Source organism: Electrophorus electricus, chromosome 9 (assembly GCF_041902795.1).
Source record: "Electrophorus electricus isolate QZ-2024a chromosome 9, ASM4190279v1, whole genome shotgun sequence".
NCBI lineage: Eukaryota > Metazoa > Chordata > Actinopteri > Gymnotiformes > Gymnotidae > Electrophorus > Electrophorus electricus.
Window position 1 is genome coordinate 8386912 of NC_137505.1, and position 25589 is coordinate 8412500.

General features: G+C 41.1%; 4 protein-coding genes across 13 annotated transcripts in view; all 4 read left to right on the forward strand.

Annotated features, from left to right (window-relative positions):
- The window catches only part of LOC113588861 (FERM and PDZ domain-containing protein 4), a 52359-nt gene extending 41787 nt beyond the window's left edge, over window positions 1-10572 (forward strand). For all 6 annotated transcript variants that reach the window (XM_081720970.1, XM_081720974.1, XM_035522800.2 and 3 more), the window contains 8 exons: window positions 1942-2078; window positions 2604-2730; window positions 3483-3572; window positions 3938-4120; window positions 5436-5559; window positions 5643-6656; window positions 6981-8171; window positions 9361-10572. In XM_081720970.1, coding sequence (XP_081577096.1) covers window positions 1942-2078; window positions 2604-2730; window positions 3483-3572; window positions 3938-4120; window positions 5436-5559; window positions 5643-6656; window positions 6981-8171; window positions 9361-9365 — 2871 coding nt within the window. In that variant the 3' untranslated portion in view covers window positions 9366-10572. The remainder of the gene's footprint in view (window positions 1-1941; window positions 2079-2603; window positions 2731-3482; window positions 3573-3937; window positions 4121-5435; window positions 5560-5642; window positions 6657-6980; window positions 8172-9360) is intronic.
- Window positions 10573-11299: 727 nt separating this feature from the next.
- Window positions 11300-15255, forward strand: LOC113588862 (toll-like receptor 7). Its single transcript, XM_027028240.3, has 2 exons — window positions 11300-11429; window positions 11756-15255. The coding sequence occupies exons 1-2, from the start codon at window positions 11427-11429 to the stop codon at window positions 14927-14929; spliced, it is 3177 nt and encodes a 1058-aa protein (XP_026884041.2). The 5' UTR covers window positions 11300-11426; the 3' UTR covers window positions 14930-15255.
- A 506-nt stretch (window positions 15256-15761) lies between these two features.
- Window positions 15762-19647, forward strand: tlr8a (toll-like receptor 8a). Of its 5 annotated transcripts, XM_027028225.3 has the most exons (4): window positions 15762-15846; window positions 16170-17047; window positions 17192-17265; window positions 17419-19647. In XM_027028225.3, the coding sequence occupies exons 1-4, from the start codon at window positions 15844-15846 to the stop codon at window positions 19269-19271; spliced, it is 2808 nt and encodes a 935-aa protein (XP_026884026.2). In that variant the 5' UTR covers window positions 15762-15843; the 3' UTR covers window positions 19272-19647. The 5 variants fall into 5 exon arrangements, with proteins under 5 accessions (XP_026884026.2, XP_026884023.2, XP_026884022.2 ...); XM_027028222.3 differs by having other exon boundaries at window positions 16170-17265; XM_027028221.3 differs by having other exon boundaries at window positions 17192-19647.
- An 816-nt stretch (window positions 19648-20463) lies between these two features.
- Window positions 20464-21982, forward strand: tmsb4x (thymosin beta 4 X-linked). Its single transcript, XM_027028246.3, has 3 exons — window positions 20464-20613; window positions 21272-21384; window positions 21502-21982. The coding sequence occupies exons 2-3, from the start codon at window positions 21285-21287 to the stop codon at window positions 21534-21536; spliced, it is 135 nt and encodes a 44-aa protein (XP_026884047.1). The 5' UTR covers window positions 20464-20613; window positions 21272-21284; the 3' UTR covers window positions 21537-21982.
- Window positions 21983-25589: the final 3607 nt, after the last annotated feature.

Below are 25589 nucleotides of genomic sequence, written 5' to 3' on the forward strand. Positions count from 1 at the left end.
AGTACAATAAATAGAACTACACTAGTACACTAAAGAGAACTACACTAGTACACTAAAGTTTTGCTTTTTGTTTTTGTTTTTTTTTGTTTGGTTTTTCTTGGCCATTATGACTATTATGTCAAACCAAATTCATATAGAGTTCATATAGGTCTCAAAATATATATCACAAGTGTCAGCAATTTGCCAGCTTATAGAAACAATTCAATTATTTAGCAAAATTCAAAACAAAACACAAAACATTACTCCATTACTAATATGGTGGCTATAGGAAAAATGAGAATCATAGTTGTGTGATCATGGTTCACTTTTTGTGAGCTCAGTGTTTTGCTTCACATTTGCATCTGTCTGTAAGCCATCTTATCTGTCTGTAAGCCATCTTATCTGTCTGTAAGTCATCTTATCTCTGTCTTTAAATCATCTTTGTCTGTAAGCCATCTTATCTGTCTGTAAGCCATCTTATCTGTCTGTAAGTCATCTTATCTCTGTCTTTAAATCATCTTTGTCTGTAAGTCATCTTATCTCTGTCTGTAAGCCATCTTATCTGTCTGTAAGTCAGCACTATATGGACAAAAAAAAAAACTAAGATCAAGCAAGTGAAAGCAGACTTGCTGTTATAGAATTTTTTGGGATGTTTTTAGTGCACAGACTGGTCTTCTAAAATGGTCTCATTAAGTGTATGTTAATAAACTTGATAATGCACCACCAAGACATTGTTCAGAAACTATAAGCCAAACTCCAAGGAATAAACTGTGATTTTGTTATTCTAGATCTGCTACGGAAGTGGAACAGCAGTTAGGAGAACCAAAGTATATGGAAAACAGAAAAATTTAAAGGCAGTGTAGAATGGTATGAAGATTAGGTTAGATCAGCCTGTCAGCAATGATGTTTGGAAAAAGTAGCAGAATTCCATAGAGTTCCAAGTAAAGTGTACTGCATCCAAATTCATGGAAAAATATAACCTGATCTGTTCAACATGTTCAAAGTAACAATTTATTTAGTTGCTTGTCTGGTTTTGGTTTGTTGAATGTTGAGTGTTATTACTTGACACGCACATCAAAATCACACTCCAAACGACACTTTTGGCATGTATATACTGACACTTTTGGCATGTATATACTGACACTTTTGGCGTGTTTATACTGACACCTTTGGTGTGTACATACTGACACATTTGGCATGTGTATACTGACACCTGTAGCGTGTTCATACTGACACCTTTGGCGTGTTTATATTGACATTAAAGAGTTCTGCCCAATCTTCAACACATGAATGATGAATGATTTCGTGTACAGCACACAATATCAAACATAATATAAAATGTGCACAATAAGCAAATTTGTAAAATATTTTGAAGCTGGCTAGTGAAGCCTAAACCTAGTGAACATGCACTTCTGGGAAACGTGTGCTTTGTAAACTTATTCACACTTTTGGTCTTTAAAACATGATTTACTGTTACTACCTTCAAGACAGATGGCTACTCTTTACACAGAAGAGCAGCAGACATAAAAATACATTTAATTAATCTGGCATCTTGAGTTGCTGTTTGTGGCATCTTGAGTTGCTGTTTGTTCAGTGCCAGGTTTGCACAAGGTATAAGGAACAAGGCACAAAGCACATGTTATGTTTGCATAAGGCTATAAACTGTTCTATCAACCACTGCTTTCTCTTATGTCCATGTTTTAGTCATTGGTATTGTGTTTTATTAATTGTTATTGTATTTTGTCATTATTGTGCTGCATTTTATCGTGTGGTCTGTAGTGGTGCTGCTTGTCTTTCTCTCTCTCTCTCTCTCTCTCTCTCTTTCTCTCTCTCTCTCTCTCTCTCTTCTCTCTCTCTCTCTCTCTCTCTCTCTCTCTCTCTCTCTCTCTTCTCTCTCTCTCTCTCTCTCTCTCTCTCTCTCTCTCTCTCTCTCTCTCTCTCTCTCTGTGTCACGGTAAGCAGAGCTGTAAAGATGTAGTGCAAGAACGGTTCGGTTCAGAGCTGAAATACGACACAGCACTTCACCTCGCTGCTCTCCAGATGTACATCCTCACCCTCATCAGCAAACAGACACAGAAGGTCTCCCTCAAATACATTGAGTGAGTACCAACAGCAGCAGCCACTGCAGACATCAACCAAACGCAATGATAATATAATTACATATAATGAATTCTATAATTACACAAACATTACAGGGATCTGCAGTGTGGGCTGTAGGCATGTCCAGCGGTTCTGGCTCCTCCCAGGTGTCTGAGGTTGATTCAGCTGCTCAGCAGCAGTATCTCACTTAGGAAATATATATGTATAGCGAAAGAGGTGGAGGAAGACACAAATGTGGTTGAGCTTCAACTGTAGGAAACTGTGGAGAAGCAACGTTATTTAAACAGTTAATGGTCAGAAAGCACAAAGAAAAAAAATTACACAAACACGTGGTAGCAATACCTGGGAAAGCACAACACAGCCTAAACGTCTGGTTTAGGTAGAGCAATGTGGAAGAAATACTAATTGGAATTAATGTTTCATATCCCACAATGCACACAGAGTAGATGAACTGTATCGAGATGTTGTTTTAGGCCCCACTCTTCCACCTTGCTATCTTTCTCTCCCTGTCTCTCTCTCTACAGGAAGGAGTGGGGTTTGGCCCTTTTCCTGCCTCCAGCAGTGTTATCCAGCATGAAAGAGAAGAACATAAAGAAGGCCCTTGCACACATCCTGAAGACTAACCAGAACCTGGTGCCTCCTGGGAAAAAGGTAAGCAGGCAACCAGCTGCCCAGACACGAACACCGGACATGAACGCCGGACATGAAACACCTGTAGTTTACACTTATCTTTCGCAAGCCCCCAGAAAATGAATATTTCAGGCACACACTCCCTATGACAACGTGCTCTGCAAATGTTACAATTGTACATTCAAACTTGGAGGAAACATGGAAAACAAACATTGGCTAGTCATGTTCAGCTGAGCGAAGTAGACAGGTGTTAAACGTAATCAGCACTGTGCCACCGCTTGTGCTTGTAGAATCTTTCCCTGCAGTGACTCATGGTCATATGCTCTCAAATTGTGCAGTCTGCCCCCTGCTGGTGATTCAGCAGTCTGCACAAGGAAAGATTACTCATCAAAGTCGGCACAGAACTCACTGCTATGCTAGTAGGGCAGGCTGATACCAGGGCAGGTGGTCTGGGGATTGATCCTTTACACTTCACAACAGCAAAAGCAGAAATGCTTTCAATGACTGCACATCAATACTTGTGCAATACAGTATGGTCAGAGAAGTTAAAAAATGCCCAGAGTATGACACAAGAGTACCTTAATAGGAATTAGCACAAACACCGTTTATATGTGTTATTCATATAGATGTTTCCTGGCCATTTAGATTGTGGTTAGTGGCTGGTTGGTTGATTTCTTATAGAATAATTTTTTATTAATAACTTCTAATTCATAGCATGTCTGCATGAGCTCATGTTGCAACAGCACGAAGGTATGTTGCCTGGTCTTTCCCAGCTGACAGCCTTGCAGGCCAAGGTGACCTACCTGACACACCTGAGTGACCTCAGGCTGTACGGAGGGCGCGTGTTGAAGTCCACGCTGCTCGTGAGTGTGTTCTCACCAGCCTTTCTGCATTAACTCCATATAAAAGAGCTTGGAGGAAAGTAATGTGTTAAAGAAATGTTAATGAGGCCTACATGGAGCTTTTTTTTTTTAGCATTCTTGTCTATTCAAAATGAACATACATTACTAATACATAAGTACGACAAAGCTTTATTTTACTGAGACAGATCCAGACTAACATTTTTAACAACCAGTACATCGATAGTTAATGTAGCATAAAAATGTTTCATCTCCAAATTTATGAGCTTTAATCTGTTACCTTCTTAAGATATACAAGACTTTTAAACATCTACAGTGCTTTAAGAACATTTTAAGATTTCTTTGCTGGTATCTCTCGCTGCCTTTAGCAAGGGGAGAAGCACATGGAGGTGACCCTGCTGGTGGGGCCACGGCATGGCATCAGCCACGTCATCAACACTAAGACCAACCTGGTGGCCTTGCTGGCCGACTTCAGCCATGTTAACCGCATTGAAATGTACACAGAGGATGACAGGAACGTCCGGGTGGAACTCCATGTACTGGACGTAAAGGTGGTTTGGATGGATGGACAGATGGATAGATGATTAATTGAAGAAACATCATCAACAGTTATAGTAGTCACAGCCTATCATACTGGCAGTCACAGCTCATGACACTGGCAGTCAGGTGCAGCATGGCTGGCTTTTTGACTGAAACATCACTGCACAAAAATATTTGATAACATGTAAACCCTTCACAAATGATCTTAGCCATCTCTATAAAGGGTAACACAGTTTTGCCACCTTTGGTTAAAGAACTTTAAACTGATTCATATAAAATACATTAAATATTTTCCTATCAAAGTATGACGTTTCCAGTACAAGTTCATATAAGATGAGAAAATTGACACAACTGTGATGAGAGCAGAAATGTTAAGGGATAATTTCTCTAAAAGACAGTGGTAATTTAAAGACAGTAAATTGCACTGACCCTCATCACAGCTGGAGATGACCAGCTGCCTTTCAGACCTGTCACACAGTGGTGAGAGAGAGAAGTTGCCAGGGAGAAACCAGCAAGCACTGCTGGAGTCCCAGGCATGCATACGCATGATTGCAGAAGAAGGAAGATGTCTTCATAATCAATCAATCAATCAATCAATCAATCAATCAATCAATCAATCAATCAATCAATCAATCAATCAAGCACAGCCATTTCCTGCTTTCAAATGGAAATCACACATCATTTAATACGTATATTTAATACATATATTTAATACATACATTTAATACATATAATTTAATACATACATTTAATACATATGTAATATGCATCACTTAATGCATATATTTAATACATATTATTTAATACATAAATGTAATACATATTTAATACATATCATTTAATACATACATTTATTACATATTTAATACACATCATTTAATACATAGAATTTAATACATATCACATATAATAATACATATACATATAATACATATAATACACAAATATTATAATACATATCATTTAATACACATCATTTAATACAGATTATTTAATATATCCATTTAATACATATCATTTAATACATATCATTTAATACATATCATTTAAGTGACAAAGCTTTTTCATCTTCAATTACCTTATTTGTTTAATTAATATTTTACAGATTTTTATAGAATTTTATGTAACAATAAAAATAAAATATTGCAGAAAAAATTGTGCTTATGATGGGTTTTGTGTCAGTTTGAAATTCCTAAAGCATAAATGAAAACATTAGAATAACGCTCAGTTGCTGTGGTAGAATTTTAACTTGGATTCATACTGTATTTCAAATGTTTGCAACTGATATTTCTTTTGCGTTTAATAAAGCTGTCATTGCTTTCTTAGCCCATAACTCTTATAATGGAGTCCAGTGATGCCATGAATCTGGCCTGCTTGACTGCGGGCTACTACAGATTGCTCGTGGACTCACGGCGCTCCATCTTCAGCATGGCCAACAGCAGCCCTGCGGGTACGAGGATTTTAACTATGATCGCTGTTTGTTTTCACCCTGTTGCTCTATGCTCGACCGCTATGCTGCTTGTTCTGTCTTAGGCTGTGAATGCCGCGACAAGCCGATCTTCCCGTCGTTCGAGTGGAACTGCGGTTCATGTGGCACCTATGAGGACCACGGCACCATCCTTTGCGACCCCAATGCTGAATACGCCGTCTGCAGGAGGCGTGATGGTGACATCGCCCCCGTCTACATCACTGAGCTACACCAATCCCAGCATGCCCTTCACATGGATGGGGACATCGAGCAGGCGAGCAGGGGTGCCCACACACACACACACACGCAAGCCTTTGGCAGGTCCTGGGGGATGGTCCAGGACTCTCCCCGGAGTGCAAAGGTGTCTTTCATATTCGGAGACACATTACCAGACGGCATGAACTCCCAGACACTGGGCTACCAGAAGCTTCTGGAGGACCCAGCTGAGGTGCTGGAGGAGCACAGATCTGTGTACATTCAGCAGGAGGGCTATAAGCCGCTCGAGTCAGGCCTGGACTTCGATGGCTTCCAGTACACCTCCCACATGGTCTATGGTGATGCTAAAATCTTCGGCACCACGGAGGGCATGGATGAGCCGGTGCTGCGTGACATCTGCTACGCGGAGACCACAGATGATGCTGAGGATGATGATGACATCAGCTGTGAGGAGGACATGATGATGTCAGGAGAGACGAGGGACAGAGCTGTCTCAGTCCTCTCCCTCTCCGAATCAAGTGATGATATCATAGACCTGACCTCCATTCCTCCGCCACTAGAGGGTGCCAACGAGGAGGACAACGACAACCTCTTGCAGTCACTAAACCTGGCCATAGCGGCTCCGCCACCGGGGTTCAGGGACAGCTCAGATGAAGATGAACACCAAGGAGCGCATGCAGGTGGGAAGAGGAGCTCTGTGCTGACCGGTGACGTCCCTGTGTCACTGATCGACGCAGTGCCGACGCACGGCAGCAGAGCAGCACAGGAGGTGCTGGACCAGGCTGTGGTCTCCACCCTGCAGGCGCTGGAGGCTCTGGCTGCATCTGAAGAACAGTCTCACGCACAGTCGGACAATAGTTCAGGTTCTTATTCTATCGTAACCTTTATTCATTGACGGTGCACAGTGTCTTCCAGCCGTCGAGTTTTGTTGACCCTCCTTTTTTCATTGCACACTTACACTTTCTATGTTTCTGTGTTGTGTGTGAATCTTTTTTTCTTAATTAGTGGCATAAGTGTGAACTCACTGGTTTTAGGGATTTGTTCTGTTCATTCATTTCATTATCTATGTTGTAATCACATTTGTTGGTTTAGTCTCAAAGTTTTGTACAAATAAACAATTTTAAAATAGGTGCGAGGGAGGTTGTATGGTTTTATCACTAAAATGTTTCTCTTTGTGTGGCACACAGGTGTAGAAATATCTCGGTCCTTTAGCCCAGAGTCTGCTTCAGATTCTGGGAATGAGACTAATTCCTCTGAAATGACAGAGAGTTCAGAGCTTGCAGCAGCTCAAAAACTCTCTGAGAACCCCCTGAAAATGTTTGTAGCTGCAGCTGAAGGGTATGAAATGCTGTCTGAAGAGAAGAGTGAGTTTCATTTAACAGCCAGTGATGCAAGGACCATACCCAGAAATCAGGAAGAAGGCCATCTGTCCAGAGCAGTACCTCCTTCCCAGACGCTCCATTCAGACCTCCTGGAGATGGAGCCTGAAGCCATGGAGACCAAATCACTCACACAGTACTTCAACCACATGCAAATGGATGTGGTGGGGAAAAGGCAAGATAGACTGGAGGAGAGCAGGATGATGTCCAGCGGAGAAAAGGAACTGCGGCATACGAAGAGCTCTAGCTTGCACGTGGAGGTTGGGCTTGCGAAATTCAGCAATGTTAATTCAAGGGAACATCATCACCCTGGTCCTTTTGAGCTGGACAGGATGTCGTTTCCATTTAAGGAGAAGATTTCACGATCACAACCGATCCTGGACAGTAAACCTGAAGAGCACAATTACTCAGAGATGACTAGTGATAGCAACACCTCACATGTGGAGAGAACGCCACAAAAGAGCAACAAAATGGAATCACAAAACTGTAGTTTAGGATCAGGTAAACACAGAGGAGCTGTGAGAGACATGGACGTTTGTTCTCCTGCAGGGAACACATACCTGATCGAGCAAGCCACCAGTGAAGACCAGCAGATGAAGGCACCTCCACCTGAGAGAGAAATACCACGATTGTATGAATACCATTTTACAAAGAGGATGTCGTCCCTGCAGAGTGATGGTGTCCACTCCCTGCAGGGCTCTCAGTGCTCGTCCATCGATGCAGGCTGCAGCACGGGAGGCAGCAGCTGCGCGACGCCCATGGACTCGCCGCTCTGCACCGCCGATAAGATCCACTCTCTTTCTGAGTCCTCTCTGAAGAGTCTGAGCTACTCGAGTGGAGAGGACAAAGGCTGCAGCCAAGGCCTGCACAGCAAAATGATCCAGCAGAAAACGGACGGTACGTTTCAGCGGAAGAACCACGCAGCACCTAGTTCAGAGTCACCGACCACCACTGGGCGGGAAGCATGCCAAAGGATGCCCAAGATTAGAGAAACTACAGGTATTTCACAAATAATATGAGCTACAGGTATATGTTCAAATACTATGAACTTCAATGAAAGAATTGATTTTGTTTCTACATCACTGGGGTATGCACAGTTCATTGCTCATTACTGAACTAATGGTAGAGATGGTCTGAGCAAGCTGATGGAATCCTTAATGCTCTCCTTTTCTTCTCCATACCGTTTTGTTCTTTTTAAACTATCTTAGATTTACAATGGCTCATTTAAGATAGAGTTTTACAGTGGATCACTTAAACTAGCTTAGATTTACAATGGCTCATTTAAGATAGAGTTTTACAGTGGATCACTTAAACTAGCTTAGATTTACAATGGCTCATTTAAGATAGAGTTTTACAGTGGATCACTTAAACTAGCTTAGATTTACAATGGCTCATTTAAGATAGAGTTTTACAGTGGATCGCTTAAACTAGCTTAGATTTACAATGGCTCATTTAAGATAGAGTTTTACAGTGGATCACTTAAACTAGCTTAGATTTACAATGGCTCATTTAAGATAGAGTTTTACAGTGGATCACTTAAACTAGCTTAGATTTACAATGGCTCATTTAAGATAGAGTTTTACAGTGGATCACTTAAACTAGCTTAGATTTACAATGAATCACAAACTACCATAGTTTTACAGTGAGTCATTTAAACTAGCATAGTTTTACAGTGGATCGATTAACCTATCTTAGATCGAAAGTGAGTCACTTAAACTAGAGTAGTTTACAGTGGATCATTGCCATTTTCCTTTTACTCTTTAATACTCTTGTTTCTCAGCTTTATAAATATTACTTTGGTTGTAGTACAAAGTTGGTTTGCTATAGTTTGTTTAAATACATACATACTTACATAACATCATACACTATGCTAACAACAATAATATTTGATACAAACAATTGTCTCTTAACCGTGATTAAATTGCCAGAATGTAATTGTACATAGAACTAATCTGAATATCCTGAAAGACAAATCAATAGATATGTTGTAGGTGCCAGGTTTGTTTGTTTGAGTGAAGCAAAACCTTAATGTTAAAGGAGTAAATGAATGTAATGAATGACTGAAGCTATTAGCAACTCTCAATAATTTCAGAATAGAGTATAACTGGAGGTTCTGCATTTTTCTTTTCTGTGATTAATAATATTCTAAACTGTCTATTCTAATTCTAATGTGTTTTTGCTACCACAGTATAGCATGAAGCAGGAACTGAAACTGGAGCCTTGTCTTTTGCACTCAGTACCCATTCTAATGACTCCTGCACAGCCCAGCATTTTATGTGCCAAACCAGAGGACTCTGGATGTCCTGTTCCACCCCGTGAACGTCCCGCACACTTCCTGACTGGCTCGGGAAGACTCTGGTGGAGTTTCCATGGACAAATGTTTTTGGCTCAGGGAGCTTTGAACTTTCAGAAAGACCCAAAACCACAGCAAACAGACAAATGAGCAGAGCACAGAAGAGTTTCTAGCAAGTTTCTAGCTTGTTACCAACAGCATGAATAACTTTGCCAAAATGTGAAAAGATTTGAAACAGTGGAGAGAGTCCTGCCCATAACTATGCACTTTCTGCCAGTACTCCTTTTAGCCAACTTTGCTGGTATTGCAGGCAACAGCCCCAGTGACCACTGATAGTGTTCAGTTCACCATAAAGACCGAGTGTTCAGCACAACAGTAGCTGAGTGTTCAGTACCTGAGCAGGTGCATAGAGGATGCAACGCTCCTTGCACATCTCCAGCAAGATCACTGCAGCACAAGAAACAGAGATATGTGAGACATGTCTGAAGTGACAGGTCTGCTTGCACCTGTTGGACCACACCTGAAGCTGGTTACACTGATGAACAAAACATCTCTACAGCGAACACATCGTGTTGCCATACGGGCCGCAGACATCTGACAGTGACCGTGTCCATATCCTCTTTCAAACTCTTTGGTTTAACGTAAAAGAACAGTTTTAGCTATTTCAAAGCCATATGTATATTTTATCTGACCACCTGAAACAATGTGATGATCAGTGCAAGCAAGGTATCGACTGCTTTGATAATCCTTGCCCGGTGTATATTTTGTGTGAGATGTAAAATAAAGAAAAGAAATTCTCAAATACATAGAATTTTTAAAAGAGAAATCTAATTCTTAACCCTTGGTAGATGCGTGTTCTGAATGTCTATTTGAACTGTGGTAGTATTCTTGCTGATTATTTGCCTATCGTTTATGTACAACAACTGACTTCTTTAGAATCACAGGACAAAGTAAAAAAAAATTATAAAACATTTTTAGACAACTTCACTAACTCATTCTAAAAATATGTTTTACATAAGGTTAGGGAGTAAACTTTTATGACTGCCTTACATATTAAACTTAATGTGGTTCCTTTTAAGTTTCATGCATAATAAATATTTAAGCTATCATCTTAATTTTGTTGTCATTATTTGAACCTCCTTAGTAAAGTAGTTTTATTTTACATTTTACATATCCCAGCTATATGGAAGACTTTTTAATCACAATAGATAAGAACACATTTTGAGCAATATTAACGAATAATATGAAACACAAGACTAATAATAATGAGTTAATGGGGAGTCCCCAGTCGCAGAAATGTTAAAGAAACATCTCCCTCCTGTGGGGTTTTGTTTTCGTTTATGTGGAAACCCTACCAGTGACTACTCAAGCAAAACACTTTAAAAAGCTACTTTTACCCTTACAAGAACGAACTTCATAATGGACAGCAAATGAAAAGTCAATCTGGTTCTCTTGTTTGTAATAAACATCAGTGCATACACAGCATAATATAGCAATGTTTAATTAATAAGGTGTTTTAGATGTGTATCCACTGAGGATGGATACCTGGGGTAGGTTATTTGGTGTTATTTGTTTGTTTATTTCACTAAAATGATACTAAAATAAGTGTCCCATTACTGAATGTTACTTATCACTGAATTTTAGATTTATCACTGAATTTTAGAATTTTATGGAAAAGCTCTCTGTAGGATTCATCCATCTGAACTGGTACTGAATTTGCATCTAGATGGTTAAATAATGAGGAACTTATACAAGTTAAATATACCCACTCTCAGTTGTGTTTAGAGTTGTGTGTCTTCATGGTCATGAACGCAATGTGTAACGGGCACAACAACCTCTGCTCTGTCCGGTCAGAAACGTGTCTCTGAACTCCTATATTACAGATTGCAAAATTTCATTTTCCATGGTTTGGAAAACGTAAAACAATCTTTTGAATTTGACTCCGGAGCCCAGTACAGAAGATGGTGAGTAGCATTCTCTCTATTTATTTGATCTTAAGATATTCAAATTTTCTCTCAACTGTAATAGATTCTCTCAACTGTAATAGATTAGCTAGATTATCCCAGTCTACAGAGCAAATTGCCCAGCAGTGAATTAACACCTGCAGTGGTGAACTGATGCCTACAGTTTTTATATGTGTCTGTTTATTTACCAGTGAGGATTCTGCCAGGTACCTCAGAAGTGCGTAACTCATAGGAAGTTCTAAGTAAGTTCTATGTACTCGTGAGATGACAGATTAAAAAATCATTATCACGTTGTGATTAATACAGAAATTGTTCCCATCTCTTAGATGGCAGGGAGGATATTTGTTTTAATCACTGGCCTTGTGCTTTTCCGCCAAACTGTGTGGTCAGCGGCTGAGTGGTACCCCAAAAGTCTGCCGTGTGATGTCTCCTTAGCTGGCAATGGAATGGAGGTCATGGTGGACTGCAGCAGCAGAGCTCTGACCAAGATTCCGACTGGAATTCCCACGAATGCCACTAACCTGACCCTCACAATCAACCACATTCCTTACATCCAAAACACTTCTTTCCAAGGCCTGAACAATATCACTGAGATTGATATGCGATGCAACTGTGTACCTATCAAAGTTGGCCCAAAGGATCGTATGTGCACTCAAAGTGTGATGCTTGATAATGGAAGCTTTTGGGAACTCAAGAATTTGAAGTCTCTTTACCTGGATGGAAATCAGCTCTCCAGCATACCTAAAGGACTTCCACCAAATGTTGTGCTTCTTAGTCTTGAGGTCAATAGCATTTCCTCAATTCTGAAGGAAAATCTCACAGAGCTCACTAACATAGAGTATCTGTACCTTGGCCAAAACTGTTACTTCCGAAACCCCTGCAACAGATCATATTATGTTGAGAAGGATGCTTTTTTTCATCTTAATAAACTGACGTTGCTCTCACTTAAGTCAAACAATTTGACTGATGTACCGTCAAGGCTACCATCAAGTCTTAAGGAACTGTACTTGTACAATAATAATATACAAAAGGTTATAGGGAATAATTTTCAGAACTTGAATGAATTAGAGATCCTTGATTTGAGTGGGAACTGTCCTCGCTGTTACAATGCACCTTTTCCATGCGTTCCCTGTCCTAATAATGCACCACTGCAGATTCATGAAAGTTCCTTCCAGAATTTGACAAAATTAAAAGTTCTGCGACTCCACAGTAACTCTCTCACTTCAGTGCTGCCACAGTGGTTCCAAGGCTGCAGAGAACTTCAGGTGTTAGACCTCTCAAGTAATTTTTTGGCAAAAGAAGTAACACACACGACCTTTCCCCTTTCAGTGCCTTTTCTAGAAGAACTAGATCTCTCTTTTAATTACGAGCTCCAGAGGTATCCTTCCTCACTAAACCTTTCTCAGACCTTCTCATCACTTAAGTACCTTAAGATCCTGAGAATCAGAGGCTTTGTGTTTCAAGAGCTGACACAGCAAGACCTTCACCCTTTGACCTTTTTGGATAATCTGGAGATGATTGATCTTGGCACAAATTTCATAAAAATAACTAACTTAAGCATCCTTACAAAACTAAAAGGTTTCCATTTCATCAACTTATCAGACAACAAAATTTCATCTCCTTCAGAGGATGAATCTGCACCTGCAGTGACTTTAGCATGTGGTTCTTCCAGAGAGGAGAGCACTTCCCCAATGTCACGAGGCATCCAGTACCAAAGTGGAGAAGTGAGAGAGATTCACTATTTCAGATATGACGAATATGCACGCAGCTGCAAAAATAAAGATAAGGAACTTGGAACTTTGAGTCCTTTCAACTCTGAATGTAGTTCATTTGGAAAAACTTTGGATATTAGCAGAAATAACATTTTTTTTTTACATTCCAGATTCTTAAACCTTAATGAACTCAGGTGTTTAAATCTATCAGGAAATGCTATGAGCCAAGCCTTAAATGGCTCTGAATTTGTTCATCTCAAGAATCTGCAGTATCTCGACTTCTCCCATAATCGGCTTGATCTGATGTTCTCCTCAGCTTTTCAGGAACTAAGTAATTTAGTTATTCTAGACATCAGTCACAACAACCATTACTTTGAAGCTGAAGGTTTAACCCACATGCTAAATTTTACCAAGAATCTTACGAAACTGACCAAGTTAATAATGAACCATAATCAAATATCGACATCCACTAACACAGAGATGAAGAGTGTCTCTCTGGAGCATTTGGAGTTTAAGGGCAACCGTCTTGATATGCTTTGGAGAGATGGAGATACAAGATATGTCAACTACTTCAAAAACTTAATGGTCTTAAAGTCTCTTGACATTTCTCATAACAATCTAAACTTCATTCCCAAACAAGTATTCCAAGGCATGCCAGAAACACTTACACAATTAAACATTACAAACAACAAACTGAAATCATTTAACTGGGAGGGTCTTAAATTTCTTAAAAAATTGGAGTTTTTAGACATTAGTGGTAACCTCATATCGACTGTGCCTGCAAAGCTTGCCAGCTGTTCTGATTCTATTGTGACACTGGTCCTGCACAATAATGCAATTGCAAAACTTAGTCCTAATTTTCTCCAAGATGCATTTAGTCTGAAAAACCTGGATCTGAGCTTTAATCAAATCAGGTACATTGAAGAGTCAAGCTTCCCAGAGAATGTCATAAACAAGCTGCAATCTCTCCTCTTAAACAACAACAGATTTGTGTGCTCTTGCAATGCAACATGGTTTGTCAGGTGGATCAATCGCACGTCCGTCAACATTCCCCGGCTAGCCACTGATGTGAACTGTGCTTCGCCAGGCAATCAGCGGGGACAGAGTGTGATTTTCCTGAACATTCAGGCTTGCCAGCACAGCTCATTGTCCATCATCCTAAGTATTGTGACGACCTCCGTGATCCTGAGTACTCTCATGCTGGCCATCTCAAGTCACCTCTTCCTCTGGGACATGTGGTACATCTACCACTTCTGCCTTGCCAAACTCAAGGGCTATCGGCGCCTGCTCTCAGAAGGCACGGCCTACGATGCCTTCATAGTCTATGACACAGCTGACGCAGCCACGAGCAACTGGGTCCTGCAGGAGCTCCGCGTGCAGCTGGAGGATGTCGGAGAGCCACGGCTCCAGCTCTGTCTGCAGGATCGTGACTGGGTCCCTGGTTGCGCCCTCGTCGAGAACCTCTCCCAGAGCATACAACTCAGCCAGCGCACGGTCTTTGTCCTTACTGGACACTTCATCCGGAGCGGACACTTCAAGACAGCCTTCTACCTGGCTCACCAGAGGCTCATGGATGAAAAAAATGATGTTATCATCCTGATTTTCCTGGAGAAATTTTCCTCGTGCTACTCTAAATATTTGAGACTCAGAAAGCGTCTTTATAAACGCTCGGTTCTGGAATGGCCACAGAATCCTCAAGCACAGCGATATTTCTGGTTCTGTCTCAGGAATGTAATGGCAACAGAAAGTCAGCAGCACTACAACAAACTATTCCGGGAGTCTCTGTAATCTCTGTAAGGATATCAGCTTTTTTTGTTGTACAGTGTGTAGAGATTTCCCCAAATGTCCCCGTTATTGACAGTGAAGCTTTCCAAGGAAGTCTGTTTATAAGATATAAGAATACCAACATTTTTCATTCCATTTCTCTCTCTTAATAGTATTATTTTCATTATTTTAATATTGTTTTATTTCTTGAAAAAATAACATGATTCCTAACTGAGCACATCTTGAACTTTCTCTCATCTGTATAATAAAGGCATTGAACTGTTTTAAAATATGTTTCCAGTTATGCTGAAAGATCTGACACTGAGAATCATGTGTAGATTGGATTTGGTGTATAATGAGTGTCATTACGTAAAGGTGATTTCAAACATTTTCTGGTCTCCAATGTTCAATTTTTTTAACTAATATGATGTACACACAATGCAATGACAATGGGTACAAAGTTATCTTTGTTATGTTTATTTCATTTCTGAAACAGAAGAAGAATGGTGTTAAACTGATAAATTCAGACTGTGAAATCGATTTGTAGTTTCATGTGACAAAGTCCATAAAAAGGAAGTGAGTCAACACCACTTCCTCTCAAACACTAACACCCTAATGTGCAAAAATAAAACAATAGTGACTGTCAGAGCTCTCTAATGACTGTTTAAGCAGTGAAAACACCCTGAAAATCGATTGATTTGTCCAGATAAACCAGGCAGTTATGTTTTCTGATTGATGGGAATTCATAAGGGAAACAAAACTTTATATATTAGCATGTGAATTGCCAGGTGCTTAAAAAACCCTCAGTGGCCATATATACACACACAAGAGGATCAAAAGTGACAGTGAAAAAAACCAAAACTTCCCTCTTCACAGAGCCACTCTGTGAAACTGCCTACATTTGTGTGCTCGTGTGAGTTCCATGGAATATCGCTAATATGGTAAGAAAGTGTTGTTTAAAGTGACTTTTATTTGATGGGTTATGTCAGTTCTTTACATGGAGTTATATGTATGAATGCGTGTGCTGTATGTTAGAGAAGATTGTATATAATTTTCACACGGTCTGATTAGACACTAAGATGTGAAGTAGTAGGTTTTTATGTCTAAAGCAACATCTCTTTTCAGATGATAGAGAGGAAGTAGATTATTTTACTGCTTTTGCTCAGATCATTGTATTTTATATACTCAAATGGAGTTTACATTTTCTATGTATTTATTTTGACAAGTACATAGTTCAATTGTTCTCTAATGCATACTCTTACAGAATTCTAGTACATACTGGCTTAGGATATCATGCTGGTTGATGGTGGCGTTTCTGATCAGTCCAGCTTCATGCAAACTGAATGAAAAGTTGTTGAGGACACATCCCTGTGATGTCCACGAGAACACCACTGTCCAGAAAGTTGTCTTTAACTGCCATGGCCGAGGACTGAGAGAGGTTCCCCTGGTTTTCAAGAATGCCACCAGTCTTGACCTCTCTGAGAATAAAATCAGAAACCTGAAAACCGACTCACTGAAAGACTTACAAAAGCTGACTGATCTCAATCTCAACTGGCTGAACCAACATCATGAGGTGAACATCACTCCAGGGGTTTTTGCAAATTTGACAAATCTACAGAGGTTGCAGTTAAATGGAGTTGGTCTGAGGTCTATACCTGACCAACTTCCAAACTCCCTGAAACAACTGAGACTGATAGAAAACAAAATCCTCTCACTAAGTACTTCCAGCTTCTCACAGGTGACAAAATTAACACATCTTTATTTGTCCAGAAACTGCTATTACTGGAATTCTTGTTTGAAAGTTTTTAAGATTGAAAATGGAAGTTTGTTAGTCTTTACTAATTTAACCAGTCTGACTTTGTCATACAATAACCTAAGCCATGTTCCCAGGCACTTGCCTGTCTCCATACGAACACTTGACCTGGCTTCAAATAGCATAGCACACATTGGGGAGGATGATTTCAAAGAGCTTCATGATCTGATAATCCTTAAACTCCAGGGTAATTGTCCACGCTGTCACAACGCCCCTTACCCCTGCACGCCGTGTCCAAATCGCTCCATCGAGATTCATGACCGAGCTTTTGATTCCCTTAAACACCTTGAATTGTTGCACCTGGCTGGGAATTCCATTTACTACATGAGGTCAGCTTGGTTCAAGAACCTTTTGAATCTCCGTAAACTTTTTCTTTCTTATAATTTTTTGAGTGAAGCCATTGAGCATGGAGGATTTTTGAGTAATCTTCCACTTCTGAAAATGCTTGATCTCTCCTTTAATTATGCTCTTAGGTCTTATCCTGACACTGTGAGACTAGCACCCAGTTTTGCAAATTTGACCTCTCTTAGGACACTGCACATTCAAGGTTTGGTTTTCAAAGAAATTGACAATTGTACTCTGGCACCTTTGTATAAATTACAAAATCTGTCTGTGCTAAATTTAGGGGTAAATTTTATTGTGCGTGCCAAATCCAATGTATTTAGAAAATTTTCTTATCTTAAACTGCTGTATCTTTCAGAAAACCGTCTCTATCCTCTAACTACCTCTGAAGTTAGAAATCCAGGAAACACTGTAAAATCACCTTCCTCCCTGCCCAGATTATCAGGGTCTGGTACTCAAAGGGAACAATCTTTTGAGGTCTCCAAAATGCTGGTCAAACGTGAGTGCTATACTGCTGGCCGTGTGTTGGACTTGAGTAGAAATAACCTTTTCTTCATTTCCCCAGAGCAGTTTGAAGGATATAAGAATATTTCTTGCCTAAATCTGTCCCGAAATGGCTTTGCAGCAGCTCCAAATGGATCTGAGTTCACATCACTGCCACACCTGAAATATTTAGACTTGTCCTTTAACAAAATCGATTTGGCCTATTATAATGCCTTTAAAGAATTACAGAAGCTCGAGGTGCTAGACCTCAGCTTTAACCCACACTATTTCACTGTATCTGGAGTGACCCATAATCTGGATTTTTTAAAGAATTTGCCTAATTTGAGAGTCCTCAATATGAGTTCCAATAGTATATTTACCTTGACCACTAAACAGATGCACAGTGATTCCCTCAATGAACTGCAGTTCCAGCATAATAATCTAGGAATGTTATGGAGAGAGAAAGACAGAAGTTATGATAAACTTTTCCAGTACTTAACAAATCTGACATATCTTGATATATCATACAACCACATTGGCAAAATCCCAAACAGAGTATACAATTACTTGCCTGTCAAAATTAAAACACTGAGATTAACTCACAATGATCTTGTAAATTTCAACTGGACTCTGATAAGAAACCTCAAACAACTTGAAGAACTAATTCTTAGCCACAACTATTTGTTGTACATATCCAACAATCTGAGTGATAGCGCCCCTTCCCTGCGATATCTAGACCTCAGCCATAACAAAATCTCATGGCTGTCTAGTGGATTTCTTAATTGCACTGTGAATCTCCACTGGCTGGACCTCAGTTACAACAGACTTGAATCCATCAATCAGTCCACCTTCTCATCCAAGCAAGAAAACCACCTGCGCAATTTGTGCCTTCACAAGAACCCCTTCCGATGCACGTGTGATATTTTGGACTTCATCCTTTGGATTCGTGACAGTGATGTGAAGATCCCCAGACTGGCCACGTCAGTGAAGTGTAATACACCTCAGCAAGTCAGAGGAATAGGAGTCATATTCTTCGACATAAAAGAATGCATCGACGCTGAAGTTGCATTTCTTGCCTATTTCTTTTCCACTTCGTTCATCTTCTGTGTCACCTTTGTAGCTACGGTGATGCACATGTTCTACTGGGACGCGTCATATGTGTTCTACTACTTAAAGGCGAAGCTCAAAGGCTACCAGCAGTTGAGCTCTGCAGAGAGTGTTTACGACGCCTTTATCACCTACGACACCAAAGACCCGCTGGTGTCTGACTGGGTCCTGAACCAGCTGCGTGTGCAGCTTGAGGAGCGAGGCGAGCGCCTGCTGCCCGTGTGTCTGGAGGAGCGAGACTGGGTGCCTGGCTGCCCCGTGCTGGAGAGCATGGCACAGAGCATCCAGCAAAGCCGCAAGACCGTCTTCGTGCTCACGCGTGCCTACGTCACCAGCGGTGCCTTCAAGATGGCTGTGTACCTGGCGCACCAGCGGCTGCTGGATGAGAGTGAAGACGTAATCGTCTTGCTGCTGTTGGAGCCCTCGTTGCCACGCTCACACTTCCTGAGGCTACGTAAGCGTCTGTGTGGTCACAGCGTGCTGGAGTGGCCGCACACACCAGCCGCCGAGCCCTGGTTCTGGCAGAACCTGCGCAATGCCATCCACATGGAGAACAGAGTCATGTACAACAAGATCTACTCCAGGTACTTCACCACCAGAAAAAAAGTGGAGGTGGACTGAGCTGATGGGTACTCCCAGGCTGCTAGGAAGCTCCTGATGCTCAGTATGAATACTCCAGTGGACAATCACCACAAATACTATAGCTGAGTCCAAAACTCCAGGAAAGACCAGGACAAGTAGAGTGTAAATTACATTACTTCACCTAGTGATTTAGTCATTCATAATAGCTTCTGAGTTATAGCTGTAGGATCACATGAGATTCTATGTTATTTACTTTTCAATGACATTTTCACTAGTATAATCAAAATCCCGACAGTATTCAATAGCTGTAATGTTAATTCAATTTGTCCTTTAAAATGATTAATTGATGTGAGAATATCAAAGGAACTATAATTTTAATGCACTGTACATGCTCTGGATTAAATGATTAAATGAACTCACTTTTATGTCATATCTCTCTATCTCTCTCTGCCTCTCTCTCTCACACACACACACAATCTCTCTCTCTCTCTCTCTCTCTCTCTCTCTCTCACACACACATACATCTACACACCCCTGTATCACACACTAGTGTTCTATTTATACATACACACTCTCTCTCTCTCTCTCTCTCTCTCTCTCTCTCTCTCTCTCTGTGTGTGTGTGTGTGTGTGTGCGTGTGTGTGTGTGTGTGTGTGTGTGTGTGTGTGTGTCACCTCTCACATACAAATACACACCCCTGTATCACACACTAGTGGTGTTCTATTTACACATACACACAGGCTAAGACAATGGGACCAGAGTATTTCATTTCTCCCAGTATTACCATAAGTAGGGAAATAGTGTTATGAGATGTTATGTAGCACCTCAGGAAGGGCAGTTTTAATGTTAACTGCTAAATTATTTGAAATTAGATGTAATAATATAACAATATGAAAATGCCACAAAGCGCTTCTCCATGGAATAACGGGAACTTATCAACGGTGGTTCCCGTTGCACTGTGGGAAAGTTCTCTGTATATAGCTTACAGTGTGTTTCCAAGTACTGTACAAACACAAACCAAGTCCCAATATCAACAATGACCGCAAGGTGTCGCTGTCACCCCGTCTAACGTCCAGACGGTTGGACGGGTGTGGGCCACGGCATCGTGCCATGATGACGTGGTGCGCTTTTGTTGCTAAAACATTACAAGGGATCGCATTTAATTTACGTCCACGTTCCAGGAATTAAAGCTTTTTTCACTTTTTTTTTTTTTTTTTCCTTTTCCCAGTTTTCACTTAAAAGGCCTTTTCGATAAAGCAGGCCGTGACGTCACGGGTTTAATTTGCATACGGAGGACTATATATGCTGCGTCTGCGCCGCGTGCCCGCACAGCGCCGACGCTCCTGCACAGTTTGACTTACGCCGCGGTCCACGAGCTCTGGTACGTGTGAAGCGCTTCGGTTCCGCAGCGTGCATGTGTTAATGCAGGCCTTTGTATTGCGAAAGTGTGATTTACGCAGTTTAACTGTGCTTGGGTTTTTCTTAATGCCTCTGAAGTAGCGCTGCGTTTGTGAAGTGTTGTGGCTGAGTTTTAAGCAAACGCGACAAACTACGTGCTAAATGGAGTTTGTAAAAAAAAAAAAAAAAAAATAATAATAATAATAATAATTCCGTCACTTGCTCAGTGTGGCGCAGGCGATGGACTCTACGTCTGTGTTCGTAGGCGTGTCGGAGAAATTTTGCAGTCCAGCAGTTCGTAAAGCTTGATGTAGTGTTTGAAATATTCCAGCCGTGTTGATCCCCTTAAACGCCGCCCGGGCGCATGGTGAGATGTTCGTGTGTTTGTAGGGCGGTGGTCGGCGCCACATTGATGCTGCGTAATTTTGGTTGTTCAACAGCTCTAACATTTCATTAGATTTTCATAAATATAGGCATAGCTGCAAGTTAAGCGGGGCATTACGTTCTTGTCTCGTTGGCTCGGTCAAGATGCTTCTAAACCTTCATTGTGGGATTATAAATTACCCGTCGGCTCGAGTTGATTCGTATAGTGTGAAGTAGCGCAAAGCGGGTTCCGTTACTGAACATGTCTGTCACTTTAGACCAACTGCAAACATGTCTGACAAACCCAACCTGGAAGAAGTCACCAGCTTTGACAAAAGCAAGCTGAAGAAGACGGAAACTCAGGAGAAAAATCCACTGCCCTCAAAAGAGAGTAAGGCTTCTCGTTTTAATGCCCTCTTGGGCTTGTTGAGTCAGGTGCACAAGGCCCTAGAGCTCTAACTAGCATGTGTGTACAATACTGTATTAATGTTGTAACTTTAATTTTCAGCCATTGAACAGGAGAAACAGGCAGGCTCATCATGAAGACCTGCAAGACTCATCTATGCACTGCACATTCCAAATTGCCTTTCACCTTATAGCTGTAACCTAATGTGGGAAATGAATTAGTTGACCCAAATTTGCATTGTGACAAAACAAAAATGACTCCACAGCCTAATGTATCCATCCTCCGTTCACCCTTTTGGTTTTTGGGTTTTCTTCTTTTCTTGAAAAATAAAAGAACAATGCAAAAGGTGGCCAGGATGGTTTGTTCGAAGGAAGGACAAATTGTGTGAAGGGAGTTTCACTTCCACCAGTGGAGGGGCGGGACCAAGAGTTTGTGTGACACTAGGACCTCCTTGTTCACTCTGGCCTGATGTCCATCAATTCAAGGCTTTCAAGTCATGCATTTTCAGCTAAATTTTTTTTTGTAAGGTAGTCTTTGGATTTTCCATGTTTTGATATGCAAATAAAAGAAACCTATGATGTGAGTCTGTCTTTGTTTGGGCTTCACTGGCTTCAACAAAAGGGCTGTCATTTGGGGGCCCTCTGTTTATCTGGGGTTGCAATTCAAGAAGTAATTGCAGTGTGCTCTTACTGGTGAAGATCTCTGGCTAAAGCTTTGAGAGCATCTGGTCCATTGAGGACTACAGCTGGGCCGGTGCACCTAGAATCTAATGTGCAGACCTGGTGGTGTAGCTGTGCTACTGATACTGGCAGCCTGCTCCTGTCCAACTGCCCTAGAAAAGCACCATGAGGGCCTGTTGGTGATTATTAGGTGCTCCTGAATAAGTTGTGGGGGTTAGTTCCAAGTGCCTGTTGGGTAGGAGGTTTACGGTGGGCTGTCTTGATTGGGCTGAAGGCATTTCCATGCCAAACTCTGAGAGAAGCCGGAGTCCTGCTCTCGCTGTGTCTAGGCGTTTGGGCTGTACTTTCTCATTTTGTCTCTGCCATAAACTGACGATTACTGAAATTTGGAGCCATGATAGTCCAGCTGTGTGCTGGTGGTGCTGTCTCACTAACAAAGCAGAAACTGCTGCCTGCTATAGAAGGATCCAGCTAGAGTTGTTTATGAACAAGCTTAAAGTATGAAATGGGTTGGTTTCATTTGACCTGCTTGATTAAATTGATTGACTAAGCTCGTTAACCCTAGTTACTGGCCACTGAGCTGGAGAGGTCACTGAAAAAGGCTGAATCCATTTTGAGTTTCTTTTCCGGAGTGTTAAGTTTGGGCATCAGCCACCAATGTTTTTGTACAGGCAGTAATGCGTTCACACATATGGGATAAAATGGTTCATTTCCACCAGTGGTTAATGCAGGACCCATGCTGCTTTTTACAGCTCCAACACTCCGTCAGCAGTTGTTTTCATGCATGTTGCCAGTGATGTGTTCGCACTAGCAACGCTTCAGGTGTAGCTCGTCCTCGCGTGTTTGTGGACCTCAGACTCACATGATAACACATGAGCAGTATTGGGAGGTTGGGAAAATGAAAAGGCCTGAGAGAATAAAATTCACAACTTATGTGAATAAAAATGTCACTGCACACACCATGTAACTCAAACCCAGTGTTTCTGTGTGAGGTGCATGTGCATGTTTTACCATAATACTGTTTATATCTAATTTATATCTTAATATCTAACTTCACAGGAAATAGCAGTGCTGTGACATCAGTGTTTTACAGTTTTTTAGTGTGAAAATATTGAATTGCAGTGATGGTCATATGAAGACCTGTTCCTAGAAGCGTCTGGACATAATGTGGTTACCTGTGATAATCAGATTAAAATAATCTAAATGTAACATTCACTTCATTTAATCTTTCAGTATCTTAATTTTTCAGTTTCAAGGAAAAACTGATACTGATAGAATCTTGACCTGTGATTTTAAACACTGACAACATGTAAAGAATTCTAATCTCAAGACCTCCCCATAAATCAGGTATAGTTTAATGTGTTTACTTCAGCTAATGTTTGAGAAGTCTTGAGAATTAGGTCACACCCAAGATAACATGCAAGTATAGCCGACTGGCAGAGACGCATAACTCATACTCTGTAATAAACAAATGACCTCTTCCTATAAATGTAAGTAACTGAAGTGAGCGCTGAAGACAGATGTTATGTGATAGGACAATGCTCTGGCAAAGTTAAATGCATGTCCTGAAGAACCTCTAAGTTTCTTTCAGGTAAAGATTGAGGGGTTACTAATTTATACATTTTAACAATAATTAAAAAATAACTTCTTGTATTCAGGACTCAGGCCCACATACAGTGGTTCTGTGAAGGTGGTGCAGAATGTGAAACATGGTGGAGCACAAGCTGCTGATGTCCATTAACCAACTGGGCCATCTGGCCTTGTGTAGTGTACAACCATATTTCATAGTAGTACTTGTATTTCATGGTAGTGTTTGTATTACACAGTAGTGTTTGTATTTCACGGTAGTATTTGCTTGTGTAGAACTGGACAGTATTCATGATAGAAATGTGCCTGTAAGCCGATGTAGTAATTAACATTGTAAAACAAATCAAACACTTCAGTATTGTGATGAAGATTTTGAAGAACATGTGTAATGTTGATGCAATAGGGTTAGGGTTAGGGTAGGGGCTAGAGTTAGTCTTAGGGATCAGGTAAGGGTTAGGGTAGGGGCTAGAGTTAGTCTTAGGGATCAGGTAAGGGTTAGGGTAGGGGCTAGAGTTAGTCTTAGGGATCAGGTAAGGGTTGGGGTTAGGGTTAGGGTAGGGGCTAGAGTTAGTCTTAGGGAGCAGGTTAGGGTTAGGGTAGGGGCTAGAGTTAGTCTTAGGGTTCAGGTAAGGGTTGGGGTTAGGGTTAGGGTAGGGGCTAGAGTTAGTCTTAGGGATCAGGTAGGGGCTAGAGTTAGTCTTAGGGATCAGGTAAGGGTTAGGGGTTAGGGTAGGGGCTAGAGTTAGTCTTAGGGATCAGGTAAGGGTTAGGGGTTAGGGTAGGGGCTAGAGTTAGTCTTAGGGATTAGGTAAGGGTTAGGGGTTAGGGTTAGGGTAGGGGCTAGAGTTAGTCTTAGGGATCAGGTAAGGGTTGGGGTTAACTAGCAGATGTATTGCCCTGCAGGGTCTAGTTCCCTAATGTAACACACAAACAAAGCACACACCACAGCACAGAGCACGCTCTGCAGCACAGAGCACACCCCACACCCCACAGCTATGATTCCATCCCTATGAGCCATCAGATACATGCATGTTAAAGTTTGCCGATGCTTAAAAAGAAGATATTGACATTTGAATGAGTTACAGGAACAAAGAGTTTGAGAGGGATATCGCACAGCACAGCGCACCCAAACACACACGTCTCTGTTAGCATATGCAGCGAAAACATGATGCCGCCTCCAGTCCCCCAGAATAACTGAAGTGTGCAGAAGTGTTGTGTAGCTAATCATCCCTCTCTGTCCTCAGCAGCAGGGTCTCTGGGAACAGAGGGCCTCCGCTGGGGTCGTGATCTCCAGGCCACAGCTCTGCACAGGTCCTTCTTATACAGTCTTTACCTTTTTGCTGCACCATTTGGCGGGATTTACTTCACTCTGTCAGTCTTTAAGCAATAACAGGAAGTTCATTTCCGTTGAGGCCTTTACTATGAAATGGCATTCAGACCTGGTACGAATTTTGAAACTTTAGGCATTACAAATTGATTGAAGCTTATTATTAGGCAATAGACAACTAGTAACTAGTATGTTTACCAGCAATGCTACACTAATGTGAATTATCTTGGTGCAGTCGGGTCTGAACCTTAACTGGCTTTAGTTGTAAGATATTATTACAAGGCCATTGTACTGTCTTATGCTCTGATTTCAGTAACTATAGTTCACAATTTGCAGAAGCTGCTTCTAATCTGTTACACACACATTACTCCCCTTCTTCTTGTTGCCATGGCAGCAGACTGCTGGTCCCCTCTGAAAATGAGAGGTAGTGTGAAATATCTTTGCACATCCATCTGCAAAAAAAGATGATTGAGTCAGAATCAGACCTCTAATCCAGAATCAGACCGCTAATCCATTTTACTAGCGCTCTGCTCTAAACACTCACATTTCAGGATTTTCCAAAACCAAACAATGCACTTGATATGCAAACACAGGAA